The 14,345-nt window shown below is 37.3% G+C and overlaps 2 protein-coding genes across 2 annotated transcripts; both read left to right on the top strand.

Moving 5' to 3' along the window:
• Positions 1-159: 159 nt before the first annotated feature.
• Positions 160-3,382, top strand: LOC123864856. Its single transcript, XM_045905556.1, has 4 exons — positions 160-411; positions 1,025-1,160; positions 1,571-1,707; positions 2,298-3,382. Exons 1-4 carry the CDS (start codon positions 307-309, stop codon positions 2,487-2,489), a joined length of 570 nt encoding a protein of 189 aa, XP_045761512.1. The 5' UTR covers positions 160-306; the 3' UTR covers positions 2,490-3,382.
• Positions 3,383-5,471: 2,089 nt separating this feature from the next.
• Positions 5,472-14,290, top strand: LOC123864355 (alpha-1,2-mannosyltransferase ALG9). Its single transcript, XM_045904719.1, has 9 exons — positions 5,472-5,698; positions 6,454-6,620; positions 7,376-7,562; positions 8,062-8,261; positions 10,872-11,149; positions 11,613-11,770; positions 12,322-12,506; positions 13,004-13,228; positions 13,907-14,290. The coding sequence occupies exons 1-9, from the start codon at positions 5,598-5,600 to the stop codon at positions 14,191-14,193; spliced, it is 1,788 nt and encodes a 595-aa protein (XP_045760675.1). The 5' UTR covers positions 5,472-5,597; the 3' UTR covers positions 14,194-14,290.
• The last annotated feature ends 55 nt before the right edge of the window (positions 14,291-14,345 follow it).

Genomic DNA, 14,345 nt, shown 5'->3' on the forward strand with positions numbered 1-14,345 from the left:
ACAGTTTCATTCTCAGGTCTCAAAAAGGCTACAAGTCAGAGCCGAAACTGATGGTTTCGCATCCAACCATCATCCAACATGCATCCAACAAGCGTCCAACATCAATAGTCTGAACTCCGATTATAAAAATCGATTTCTTACATCACTAAGGAATGACATGTTATTGACTTGTCACTTGACGTTAATAATCAATTTGAGGTTATGACATGTTTGTACCAAAATATCTTGCAGGTTCCTTATAAATATGTGATGAACACATTCGATGGATCGATAGCTTTGTTCTGGAAGAGAATTATATGAGCAACCATGTTATACGACGATTTCAAACCTATAGTGGACCTAGTTTTAAACAACTGGACAGCCCTACAGCTGGCTGTGGAACATGGGATGGGCGCTCCAGGCGGCGAAAAAGTATGTTTAAGCTTGTATGTAAACTTTTTATAATACTAATGGAGACCTGGTTTGCACTCCATCCACTTGTGGGGCTTTTTAAAAAGCTTGGTTCCTGCAAAAAAAAAATGTTTATCTGGGACCTAAAGCCCAGAATGAAACTAGTGCTGGTCTAAAGAATATCAGTTGATTGTGCTGATCAAGCTGACCTAAGTCAGTATTCTTCAACATTGGTGGTCAGCTTCGACATCAGTGTTCAGGTTTTGACATGTAAAGACTTTATTCCAAGTTCTAACCTGTTAAAGACTTTAAATCATGCCAAAACATCCAAAAGAGTTGAATTCTATTCTAAAAAATTGCAGTCAGCCCACTTCATGATTGTAAAAACTAGAATTAAAGGTTCTTTACCATAGTTTACTATCATTGGATCACAAGTAAGGAATTTCACACACTAGTTACCCAAGTCCAAGACTACTGGCGCAGTAGACTAGATATTCTATGAAACTATTTTTGTATGATACACTTGGCCACTTGGGCTAGTTGCACTAACGTCTAGCTTGCATCCGATGGTCTTATAATACTAGTAAAGGAGATCCCTTATGTGTTTGAGAAACAACCAATTTTATTGTTACAGACTGCACAACTGATGTCAGTGTATGTAGCGAGGTATTGTGTGGAAAATGTACCAGACCGAAATGAATTGACAGAGATGTTAGAGGACTTGATGGACGAAGAGTTCGAGACTGTGTGCCATGATGATTCACCTCAAGGTATTCATTGGAAAAGTTTCATGCTATTAAATAATATATTCAATAAGTTAATATATTATAATAGGCTCAAAAACTACTGGACCAATTTCAAAATTTCTTTTACCATTACTTAGAGGGATTCTTCCGAAACTGTATAGGCTATATTTTATCCCGGAAAATAGAAAAAATAAATGTCCACCCGTGCGAAGCCGGGGCGGGTCGCTAGTAATAAATATATTTAATCAAAATATACTAAATTCAAATTCAATGATTTATTCAATAAAACTAAATATGTAAAATATGCTATTTAATAATATATTTAACACAATAGAATCAAAATATACTTACATCAAAACTAATAAATCTCTGAAAATAAACATTCACTTTTTAAATAACTAGTAAATATTAAACTTTAATTAAATGGTTTACAGAAGTTGCAATACTACTTATGTACTACCTGGGCTTGCTGAAGGAAGGCAGACACGAAGAGCTGAGAAATCATATACAAGCAATGCCCAAATGCCAAAAATGGCTCAGTGAACCTATACACAACTCAGTACCACCTCAAGTGAGTAAACTGTTTGACTTTATGTGTACTATATTTTTGGGAATAAGAAATGTTGGAAAATAACAGTCTTATTGGTCCGATGATATTACCACTCTTGTAAAAAAACTTGAGGAGACTTAGAAAAATGATGTGCACATAAGCAGGCCTCTGTTCAACGACGTTTAAGTGACTGTTGATAAAGAAGAAAACTATATTTTTATATTATACATGTTTAATATTGTCCTTAGTTAATTATTTTAATATTAGTGTACATAAAGCACATATTTGTGTGCAAGGCAAAGAACTATCTATAGTCAATACCAGACTTTGCTGTTGTGTATGCCCAAAACTGCTGACATTTCTAGCTGTGGAATAAAATTCTCATGTCTAGGTTATAAATTGGGTACTGATTGTATTTTAAAATTATTCCTTAAAACACCTCATTTGACTACAATATGGGTTAAAAACTGTAAATCTCACTCACACGTAACTCTTAATTTGCCTTATAATTCTTCTTCTTCTTCTTCTCTCTGGGCTGGTTTCCGCACTTAAACGTTTCCGTAAATATAATATTAGGTAATGAGTTGTTGATAAAATTACATATTTTACAGTGCCATGGCAACCCCGATGACGACACAACCAGTAGCAGTGGAGGACAAAGTGACATCGAGGAAGATGTTGAAGAAGGAAATAGTCAAGCAAATGGTGACGTGGCTGCTTCAATGGAGAATAATGAACCAGAACCCATGGACGAAGATGTGGAACCAGGATGGTCGGTTGTTAGAACACGCAGGCGGAAATAGAATAATCACATAAATTACTATCAACTTTTCATGAGTCACTCATTTTCGACTTAGCATAATGTTACATGAGTTTGTGACTGATACTCACGTTTCGCTGACACTAAAATGATGTTAAATGAGTTACTCATATTCAACTTAGCACATTTCATGAGTTTGTGAATGGCACTCATGTTTGACCTAGCATTGTTAATGAGATTGTGAGTGATATTCATATTGAACCTAGTAACTTTACATGAGTTTGTAAGTGCCACCCATCTTCTATGTGAGTTCAAAAAACTCTTGTTCATTGTAGCATGTTATATGAGTTTACTCATATTAAACCTAATGTAACAATGACATGAGTTTGTGAGTGGCACTCATATTTAATCTAGCACATTACATGAGTATGAGTAGTACTCATATGTTACATTAGTTTGTAAGTGGCACTCATATTGTCCAACATAGCACTGTATGAGTTCATGAATGATATTCATTTTTACCTAGCAAGTCACTTGAATTTGTAAGTCCAGCTCATCTTCATCCTAGGATGTTCCCGGCATTCAACAGAGTATTATCTGTGTAATGAAACAATATGAACCTGTTGACTTAGTTAAAAGTTTTTGAAACACACTTCTAAAATACTTTTTTTTTTACTTTTTGCATTTTTATATGCTGCATTTTTAATACTAAGTGAAAATCTATGGTTAGACATGAAGATGATAAACCAAAACAATCAATCAGTGGGTACTTATATTATAATATTTAGTCAACATAAAATACCAATAAGAAATATACAGCAGAGCTATGTTAACTGATAAGTTTGGACTAGAGGTCACAATAATTTTCTCTTTAGTTGCACAGTAGTGGAGTATGTTGTAAAAGTAATGTTATTTTTTGTTCTCTCTTGTCTGGCTTTACTCAGATTAGCTAATGTCAAGTTTGTAGTTATTTACAAGTTAAGGAAACTATATAAGTATGGACTTCGTCTGTGCCGGCGCTCGCCAACAACACACGCGGCACCCCCTTAGAGCGCTTTCCAGTAAGTTCCACCACCAAAAAACATCAGTGAAACAAAAACTGATCACTTTCAAAAAAAAACATTCCAAAAAGGCACCGCACGCGCGCCAGCAAACGCCAACACAGACGAAGTCCAGTGATGTTATTGTCTAGTTAGGCACAGATTTGTCTAGATACAGAGTGGTCGTTAATGGTAGATCTTTTTTGAAAAATTGTTTTTGTTTCATCTCATCTTAATATAACAATTAAGTTGGCTACAAATTTCCTGATATATTTGTATACAAAATTTTACTTAATTACAGGCCAATTTTTAATAGCCAAATTATATTTAACTGAAGAATTCGTTATATTGAATTTGGGCAAAATATTGTTGTTTGCCAGTTAAAGTTTATTTGGTGATTTAATTATTTTTAGTCCTGCTTGGTTAACATATATATCTATGAGTGCAATATGTACCAACATACCTTTCTATAATATTATAAAAAGGTAAAGTTTGTAACTTTGTTTGTAGGAAGTAATCTCCGGAACTAATGAACCGGTTTTAAACAAACTAGTAGAAAGCTACATTATTCCTGAGTAACATAGGATATATTTTATCTTCAAAAAAAAGTTAGATATCCTTACTAAGCTCTTCTGTCTCTCTCTCTCCCTTATGAGACAAGGCTATGTGGGAGCAATCGAAAGATGCGCCTCCGTAAGCTATATTATTATTAGATCTCGGGTTGCGGCTTTCTGGTTCCGCATCCGCAATTCTCAGAACGAGATCCTCAGGGTATGCTCTGAGTGTCCTGAAAATCGCATACCGAAGTACTGGCTTGCCGTACATCGTGGCAACAACCGTAAATAATTTTTATTTTACTCTTGTATTCTATTCTATTTTATTTTATTTTATATTTAAGAAATGGGTGTAAAAAAAAAAATTGCCTGAAAATAAACTATTATTATTATTATTATATATCGCTTGAGTCACGTGACCAAGTAAGTCCAGCCTGGTACTACATAGCAGTTCAAATCCTCTACCTTATAGACTAGTAAAGTATAACAGCAACTTCTGTACTTCTAATTTAACTCTAATTCACCAACATATCAACTAGAACAAATCTGTTATTTCGAGTCATATACAAAATAATATCTACTAAGTACTTTGTAAAAATATAACAATATTTTATATGTAATTATTTTTAGTAGATATTTACCCTGAAATTATGGGTATTAGGAAATTTGTAGCCAACCTCTAGAGTCTAGATATTTAAATTGGTAAGCTATGTAATGCATAATGTAGCATTTCATCTTGTAGTGAAATACTTGGTTATAAAATACCATGATGTAGAAATTATTTTGTACTATTTAAATAAAAACTGTTGTAGGTACTTAACTTTATTTTATCGAGTACTTTTATTATTAAATGAATGTGCTAAACGTTAATTGTTGTTTCATTTAACTACTGTCAAAGAGTGACACGCCTATTGAATACGTCCATGGTAAGGGCGTACACAGAGCAATCGTCGAGTTTCTTGGTGGTTAATCTTGGTAGGAAGGGCTGTTGTACACAATTTATAAACTAAAATGACTGGGGCACAGCCTAAATGTAGTGCTATCCTTTCCCGCAAAGAGCATTCTGAAAGAAATAGCAATACATAGACCTGTTACTTTAAATTTAGCCCCAACCTGTCCCTAAAAGTAGATAATGATTATAATTCATATTCTCTTTGTCTGTCCTGATTTGGCAAAAATCGTAATATCCATCCTACTGCCGCGATACCTAACTGGTAGGCATAGGGCAAGATTATACACGATCGCATACTAATTATACGGCACCTTTTCATCGACAATGACTAAACAATCGAGATATCGATTATGTACTGGTAAGTTTTAAAGTCTGTGGTGTGGACTGCGGTCATATAGTATTTGATCCCAGAGCCGTAAAGTTAGTTAAAAAAAAGTTAAAAAAAATCATAGCTCAGTTTCATAGTCTATACTCTGTGAGGGTCATTGACTTTCGAATTTTGACAGCTGTTTGTCCAAATTTAGAAAAATATGTCGATATTTTTCAGGTAAACCGCTGCAAATATAACAATTTTGTGGATATAAATAATATAATAAGTTACTTTAATGCCACTAACTGCACGACAACGAAGTATTCACAATAAAAATGGGGCAAAAAGATCGGCCAGTTTCACCAAAGGAAAAAGATCGCGAAAGGCCAGCGAGGGGTAAGTATTTATTTATTTATAGTTTTCGATAAACAAACACTGTATTTAACTAAAAGCTTCAGTGAAAATATAATATCTACTTCGTACGTGAAGCAAGTTTCGATTTTACCTCAAGACTGATTCTCTTATGGATTGTCACTTAGAAACATACCCAACCTAACTCCCATGAATCAGGATCCGAGCAGAGTCCAAAACTAACCAGGCAAACTTCAACAAAATATACTATTTTACGCAAGGTGTTAGTTGATGTCCGCAACATTCGTGCAATCTGAGGTGAGAACCAATATATGAATGTAAAAAAAATGAGCCTTGTAGCATGATAGCTAAGGAAATGAACTCATATAAAACTTCTGTGAACTTGATGAACCATTTAAATGTTTATCAAGTAGCAGAGACAAAAGAATCTATGGCACTAACTATTTCTTACTGCATACCACATTTTGATGTGTTATATGATTTATCAAACTCGCTTTTTTATTATTATAAGCAAGCGCTAGACCACTGTCACACCTGATGGAAAGTGATGATGTGGCCTAAGTTGAGACAAGTTTACCTAGAACTACATACCAAATTTTGTTGTGTTATATGATTTATCAAATTCTCTTTTTTTATTATTTTAGGCAAGCGCTTGACCACAGTCACACCTGATGGAAAGTGATGATGAAGAAGCCTATTCATTCTTGTTTTAAAGATACCTGGATTATAATTTAATGTATTTTTATTACTGTTTAGCAATAAAATCTGTATCTTTTCAGAGAGTATCTATTCACAAATGCTCCGTCCGATCTACGCAGCATAGCCTACCCTGGGGGAGCAGTTGCGCTGGGTCTGCTGTTGGTGGCCCGTCTAACATCTGCCTATTGGGGACAAATAGCAGACTGTGACGAGACTTATAATTACTGGGAGCCATTGCACTATTTGGGTGAGATTTTTTGATGCACAAAATTACCTGTGAGAGCCTGCATACTTATAGCCAACCCTGGTGGGGCAGATGCACAGCTAGGTCTGCTATTGGTGACCGATCTAATGTCCGCCTATTGACTCCTTATATTACGCCTACATCATAGACTGAGAAAAGACTTATAATTTAATGGGAGCCACTGCACTATTTGGGTGAGATTTCTTTAGGTAAATTACATGAAATTGCCTGTGAAAACTTACAAACTTGTAGCATAGAGAGCATAGTGTATTTATTACTAAAACAGTTTAACTAGAACTTTAAAAAACTAGAAATTTTATGTGCAGTGTAGATGGTATATAAGGAGGAGGAAGCGAACTGAACTAGGCTACTCGTCCTTTAATTGAAACACATTTTTAATGTTACGGTCTTAATCCAGTATGTTGCTCCCTGTCATTATTTACTATGAAAACAGAGGCATAAAAAGCCTAAAATAGTCTGTTTGCACACAAATCTGGATTATTCCAATAAAAATGCAGGTTAATTTTTTCGTTGTGCTGTAAAATTTACTTCTGTGGACTACTATAGTTGTGTTCCCAAGTTCCTGACTTATATCTCATACGTTGCACTTGTCAAATGTATCCATATTTAACCTGGGCCTGGTAAGATAGTGTTTGCTTGGTAAACCTGCTTTCTGAACTGGTGGCAGTCTTGACATATAACAGTGATAAGTTGGTCTATGAAATAAATATTTAAATAGTGTTGTATTTATTTTTCAGTGTATGGAAATGGCCTACAAACATGGGAGTACAGTCCAGTGTACGCAATACGCTCATACATGCCACTATGGCTGTTTGCAGTGCCGGCCAAGATACTGTCACTTGCTATGACACCAGTTTCCGTATTCTATAGTCTTAGGGCCCTGCTTGCGGCGCTCACGGCCTGCGCTGAACTTATGTTTTACAAGTAAGTTAAGTTGATACTTAAGCCATGATAGCTTAGTGGCTAAGATGTCCACCTCCTATTTGGGAGGTCGGGCTTCAATTACGGGTACACACCTTCAAAGTTACATGTGAAAGCAATTAAATAAGACTTGTTTTAACGGTGGAGGAAAACATCGTGAGCAAACCTGCATGCTTAGACATTCGTTCAGAAAACTATGGCAACTCTCAGGCATGAGTTCTCCATCTCAAATGTATGTGAAGTCTGCCAATCCATACTGGGCCACCATGTCCTAAACTCTTTTCATTATAAGAAACCTGTGCTCAGTAGTGGGCTGGCGATGGGTTTATAACGATGATGATGATGATAGTTGGTAAGATACGTCTTCTATCCTGGGTAGGGTTCAGGTTCTAAAATAATAAAACTGGACTTTTTGGTCCTAAAAGTCGGCGTCAAATCAATGAATGGAATTTGTCCAAATAAGAACTTTTTTTTTAAATTTTTAGTTTTTTTTGATCACCAGGGCTGTATGCCACGAGTTCGGTGTACACGTAGGTCGAGTTTGGCTCTGCCTCGCGCTGCCTGCCGCGGGATGTTTCGCGGCCTCAGCGGCCATGCTGCCGTCTGCGTGGAGCGGGACCCTAGTCTCTGCTGCCTTGGCTTGCTGGTGGCGAAAGAGATACCCACTAGCTATCATACTGACAGCTGCGACTGTACTTCTCAGTGAGTATCCCCCACAAGCCTGTGTCAATAACATGTTTGTCAGGACAGTCAGTCAGTCAGTCTTTTCCTTTTATAGTTCACTAGAGGATGCCCGCGACTTCGCGTGGATTTAGGTTTTTAAAGATCCCGCGGGAACTGTTTCATTTCCCGGGATAAAAAGTCTATTTCAATAACAGGGACGCAAGCTACCTCTGTACCAAATTTCATATAAATCGGTTAAGTGGATGGGTATTTAGGAATCCTTTGGGAACTCTTTGATTTTCCGGGATAGTAGCCGTCGTACATAGTATGTCCGTCCCCGGGGTATAAGCTAACGCTGTACCAAATTTCGTCAGAATCGGTTAAACTGTTGGGCCGTGAAAAGGTAGCAGACAGACAGACACACTTTCGCATTTATAATAATATTAGTATGGATTTTTGTCTTATTTTTTCACTAGCTGATCCGCCCAAGCTTCGCACAAGTAGAATTTTTGAAAATTGGCAAGGGTGAAAATTTTGAAACAAGTCCTTCATTTTACGCCAAAAACCCGAAATAGGAATTGTCATTGATGTAACTTGAAAAATTACAATTTTTCGTACAAACTTTCGACCTCTATTTAACTACCTTTAGGAGTGGAATTTCTTAAGAATACAGCATTTAAGCTGAGTGATGACACAGTTTATTCCGGCGCGTGAGGTCTTTTGACTTTAATGCGCAAGTATTAGAGGCGTCGGGATAACCTAACTTGTAGGTATAACTGCTAATTTGTGGCACAGCTTTCAAAAATAAGTTTTTTTTTTTTCATTTTTCAAAATAAATAGAAAGAAATAAGGATAAAATATTCAAGTACTATCAAGACTTTATTTTCTTTCCTGAAGTTGAACAAAAGAGAGTCATATTGTCTACAGCAGTGGGGATGAGGATGATACAAGTGTAAATTGTATATGAATCCATTCCTGGCAATGCTTGAGAGCCGTTGGGTCTCGAAAGCGTTGGTGCTGTGCTTGAGTTAATTAGCCTCTAAAGCGTACAGAGCTTTGACACCGGAGTCTCGAAGGTGTTTTTAGCCTGAGTCCAGGTCACGGAAGCTTGTAAGAGCTTGAGTCTAGTCTCGAAAGCATGTAGAGTTGCTGGAGACCAGGGGTCTGAACCACCAAAGGTCACTCAGCAAGCCGCGATCACGCAATAGCCCCACCCTAACTATGCGGATGTCGCGACAGCGGTATTCAGAGCAGTATACCGCCAGACTGCCTTACTGTGTAGGCACGGACTCTCCATAACATGTGTGCAACCTACTCTTTATATACCACAAAAGCGTAAAAACTTCCATATCGCGATTCAGAACTTTAACTTTTAATTCTTCTCTGTAAATTAATTATAATTTTTTTATTATTTTTTTATATGATTTTCTGAATGTCTGCAATTAATTATTTAAAATAATGTAATTTTTTGATTAAAAAAAGTACGTGAATGTATTTTAATTTTTGTTTATAGTATTGGTTCTATAGTTCGTCATAGATGGCGTTCCACACACGATCCTTTTGAGATGTTCATAGCAAAATTTTCTTCAAAAACTTTTGATAGTATAAAATAGGTTTAAAGAAATTGCTTATAAAAATAACTAATATGTAATATTTACTTTTAGCTTGGTACATACCTTTTTTAAAATTAGTTTTCCTCTGCGAACTTTTATATTTCTGTCCTTCAAGAAAAACCCTTCTCAACAAGATTGACTGCAGATAATGTTATGACGAACTTTTGCGACTAAAAATTGCGATAAATGCTGTATTCATTTGGGTATGAAATAGATCGTCTATGTAAATTTCGAAAATATTTATATATATAAATAATATGATTTGTGTATGAAAATATATTATGAACCATGCATGAAATAATGCATCAATAAATAAAAATGATAAGTTAAGAAATCTTGGGTGAAAGTGTGAGTTGGTTCTAAGAAGAATTAAGTGGTATTTGAAATTCTGACAATAATAATAATACCCACCTGAGTTTGTTGTAGGCTTCTTCTCAAATAAGGTCGCGTTTGGAACCCTCGTAGCTTTAGTTTTAAGTTTATTTAATTAAATATCACCTTTAGGTACATCAATTACAACTAATGCTAGTTAGATCGCTAGTGAAATCGATGTTGACGTTTCAGAAATAACTTGAAAAAAATTAAGAGAAAAATCCAAAAAATCCCATGGGATTTAAAAAAACCGGTCATGTGCGAGTCGGACTTGCACACGAAGGGTTCATTACCATCATATAAAATACTTTAACATTTTATTGTGTTGAATGACAACAGCGCCATCTATATGTGATTTAGTAATTTAATTTTTTTGTGAACACACATTATTTTTTGTGATGTAAGGTTACATCAAACCACAAATTCATGGTTTTCGGTCTTTTTACTTTTCCTATAAGATCTACCTACCTACCTTTCATGATTCTAGGTCAACGGGAAGTTCCCTATAGGTTTTCTTGACAGATACGACAGACAGACAACAAAGTGATCCTATAAAGGTTCCTTTTTAGTCCCCCTAAAAAAAACCCTAAAAAAAATAATTAATCCTCACGGATGAAGTCGCGAGCATTTTCTAGTCAGTAATACTTTTTATTTTCTTTTGCAGGTTGGCCTTTCACAGCGCTTCTAGGCTTACCAATAGCCATAGACATGCTGCTAATCAAACGGCAGTATATAGACTTTATCAAATGGTCGATAATTTCGCTCGTCATCATTCTTGTACCGACCGTCGCGGTGGACTCGTGGCATTATGGCCGGCTAGTGGTCACCCCGTGGAACATAGTGGCTTACAATATATTCACGGAACACGGACCTGACTTGTATGGGGTGGAACCGTGGACTTATTATTTTGTTAATGGATTTCTGAACTTCAATATTGTTTGGGTAAGTATAATAAGTACTTTGATTATTCTATTCGATGTATGTCGTTGGCCAAGCAAAGCGAGGTCTCCAAGTCTACTTGGGTGAATTTGTCTGTTTGTCTGTCACAGTTGTTACTTCTGAGTTAATGCACATGTTGCTGAGGACCCAATTTGAGCGAGATTACGGGCCCAACTCGGGTCCGATCTCTCGCTCTAATTCTTTAATCAAAGTGGGATAGCGATAAGCACTTAGGTATGTATTTGGTTCCAGTAAGTATCAGAAGTGACCTCTTCATTACTTCTACTTCTTGATCTCGTCTCGACCGACAGCGCGCGCGTATTTCTGCGCGCCGTTGTAGCTTACTCTCGTGTCTCTCGCGAATGAACTTTAAGTCTTATTGTTTAAGATACATTTTTCAATGACACACCATTGCCTGCTTTATTTGTGGACGAGCAGAAAGTGTAACCGACTTGTATGTCGTCAGGTGCTAGCGCTGTCGTGTCCCCTACTACTGACCGCGTGCACGGCTATCTCGTCTCGCTCGACTGCACGCGCGTCGTTCTGCGCGCCATATTGGCTGAGTCTCATGCCTCTCGCGCTATGGCTGGGAGTTTTTATGGCGCAACCGCATAAGGAGGAGAGGTAACCTTATTCTGCTTTTAGATTAATGTGTGATATAATTTTTGGAGTGATCGAAGCTAAGCACAGAGATACATTTCAATTATGAAATGCTAAATGTCTGTTTGTTGTTGTAAGAATAAAAATTATATTCGTACTCAATGAGTCCTAAACAATGTGTTTTTACCCTACCATATGGGATCATACGCTAGGGTAAAAAAAATCTCGTTTTTCATGTATTGCAAGGAGGCCCCCTGAAAAAAAATTTAATTTCTTATTTAATATGTATTTGGTTTTGGGTCAACGTTCTACTCTAAATGCCAAAATTTCAGGTTTGTTACTCATTTTGTCTACGAGCTAGAGACCTGTGACACGCGGACGAACAGAAAGACAGATAGACAGACAGCAGAGTGACATGAATATGGCTCCGTTTTTACCCTTTGAGTACGGAACCCTAAAAACTTGACTCCACGCGAACCAAGTCACGGGCATCACCAAGTGACCGAATAAGAATCATCCATATGCGCGTACGCAAGCATAACCGATGCACTACAGCGCCGTTTATACTATTTCAGGTTCCTGTACCCCGTATACAGCATGGTAGTACTAGCGGGCGCGATAGCCCTAGACTGTCTGCAGAAGATGACCTTCGCCGTGGGCACAGAACTGCTGCGCTGGCGCAAGGAGCGAGAGAGACGACACTATCTCGTGTACACTGGCCCGCTCGTGGTCATGTGCGTGCTATTGGCTGGCGTTGCTAGTGAGTACAATCTAGTATGGAAAAAAATTGCGCTCACTACGCTTGTGATTTCAATACAGATTAACAGTGTTTTGCGCTTTATGGAAGCTTTGAAAACTATAAATATATACAAAAACTTTGATGTTTCAATAGTATGTGCTTTTTAGGGTTCCATACCTCAAAAGGAATTAAAAACGGAATCCTTATAGGATTACTTTGTTGTCTGTCTGTCCGTCTGTCGTCTCTGTCAAGAAAACCTATAGGTTACTTCCCGTTGACCTAGAATCATGAAAGGCAGGTTCGTAGGCCTTATAGCACAAGTAAAGGAAAAAATCCGAAAACTGAATTTGTGGTTACATCACAAAAAAAATTAAAATATACTCACGAAAAAAATTATTTACTAATATAATGTACGAACCGAAATAATAATAATGTAATATAATGTACATAACGAGGGTACCGAACCCTTTGTGTACGAATCCGACTCGCACTTGACCGGTTTTTATTTTTATTTCCAGGTATATCTCGAACAACGGCCCTCTACAATCACTACCACGGCCCAATGAAGCTTCTTCGACACATTCCCGACCAAACTGATGGTCGAAGTGACCTTTATGTATGCTTCGGGAAGGAGTGGTACCGCTCCCCGTCCAGTTTCCACGTGCCGGACGTGTACCGGATACGTTTCGTGGCCAGCGAGTTCACCGGACAACTGCCTGCGCCTTACGATGACGGGCATAATGGTGAAATTCTCTTGACTTTGTACTATCATATTCAGTGATATTAAATGAGGTCTTACTAGGCTGGGTTCACTTGGTAACGTGACCTGGGGCATATAGCTACGGCGCCGCGCCCCTTTGACGGCTCATGCGTATGTCTTAGAACCGAGAGAGAGAAAAATAGGCTATAGAAAGAGGGGCGTCAAATTTTAGGCAGAAGTGATGTGCAAGCTGAATTGCACTTTATTGCATTGTGACAAGAGTCACTATGTATTTTTTTTATCGAGGAGTGTCTTTTATACTTGAAAGGTTACTATTAAAGATTCTATGGTCTTACTTCGGCTGACTACCAGTATACACAGCGTTTTGATAAATCATACATGACAAATGATGTATAGAGGCCATAGATTCTTTCGTTGTCTCTGCTACTTGACAGCCGTTCTAATACTTCTTCGAGTTCACAGAATTTTTTCACGAGTTTATTTCCGCGATCAGCTATTTGCAGGGTTATCACATTAGAGTTTTAAACAAATTCCTAAAGTCCTCATATCTCCCACGGGTATCACGCTATGGGACTTATTATTTTTTTGGTACATTCACATATCGGCCCTAACCGCTGTTTGCCGGGATGTTACCAACATTATATAACACCTTGTAAAGATATAGTAATATGTATTTACTTGAATTTCTCGTTTTTTCCAGCTACCCGCATAATCCACCCATACTTCAACGACCTAAACAAAGGCGACAACCAGACCTATCTGAAACCATCAGAATGCCATTACCTTATCGACTCCGACATCGGTACCCCATCAAAACTGCAGCCCCCTTACCACAAGAACACAAATGTATGGGAAGTCATCGCCTCGGTGCCTATATTAGATGCGAATAAATCCCATAGGATATTCAGAGCATTCTATGTACCGGTGCTGTCGAATAAAAACGTTGTGTATGCCAATATGTATTTGTTGAGAAATAAAATTATCTAAATACTAGCTGATGCCCGCGAATTCGTTCGCGTGGATGTAGGTTTTTTAAAATTCCCGTGGGAACTCTTTAATTTTCCGGGGTAAAAAGTAGCCTATGTGCTAATCCAAGGTATAATCTTTTCAGCCAATAGTTTATCCGTCCAGTAGTTTTT

Source organism: Maniola jurtina, chromosome 4 (assembly GCF_905333055.1).
Source record: "Maniola jurtina chromosome 4, ilManJurt1.1, whole genome shotgun sequence".
NCBI lineage: Eukaryota > Metazoa > Arthropoda > Insecta > Lepidoptera > Nymphalidae > Maniola > Maniola jurtina.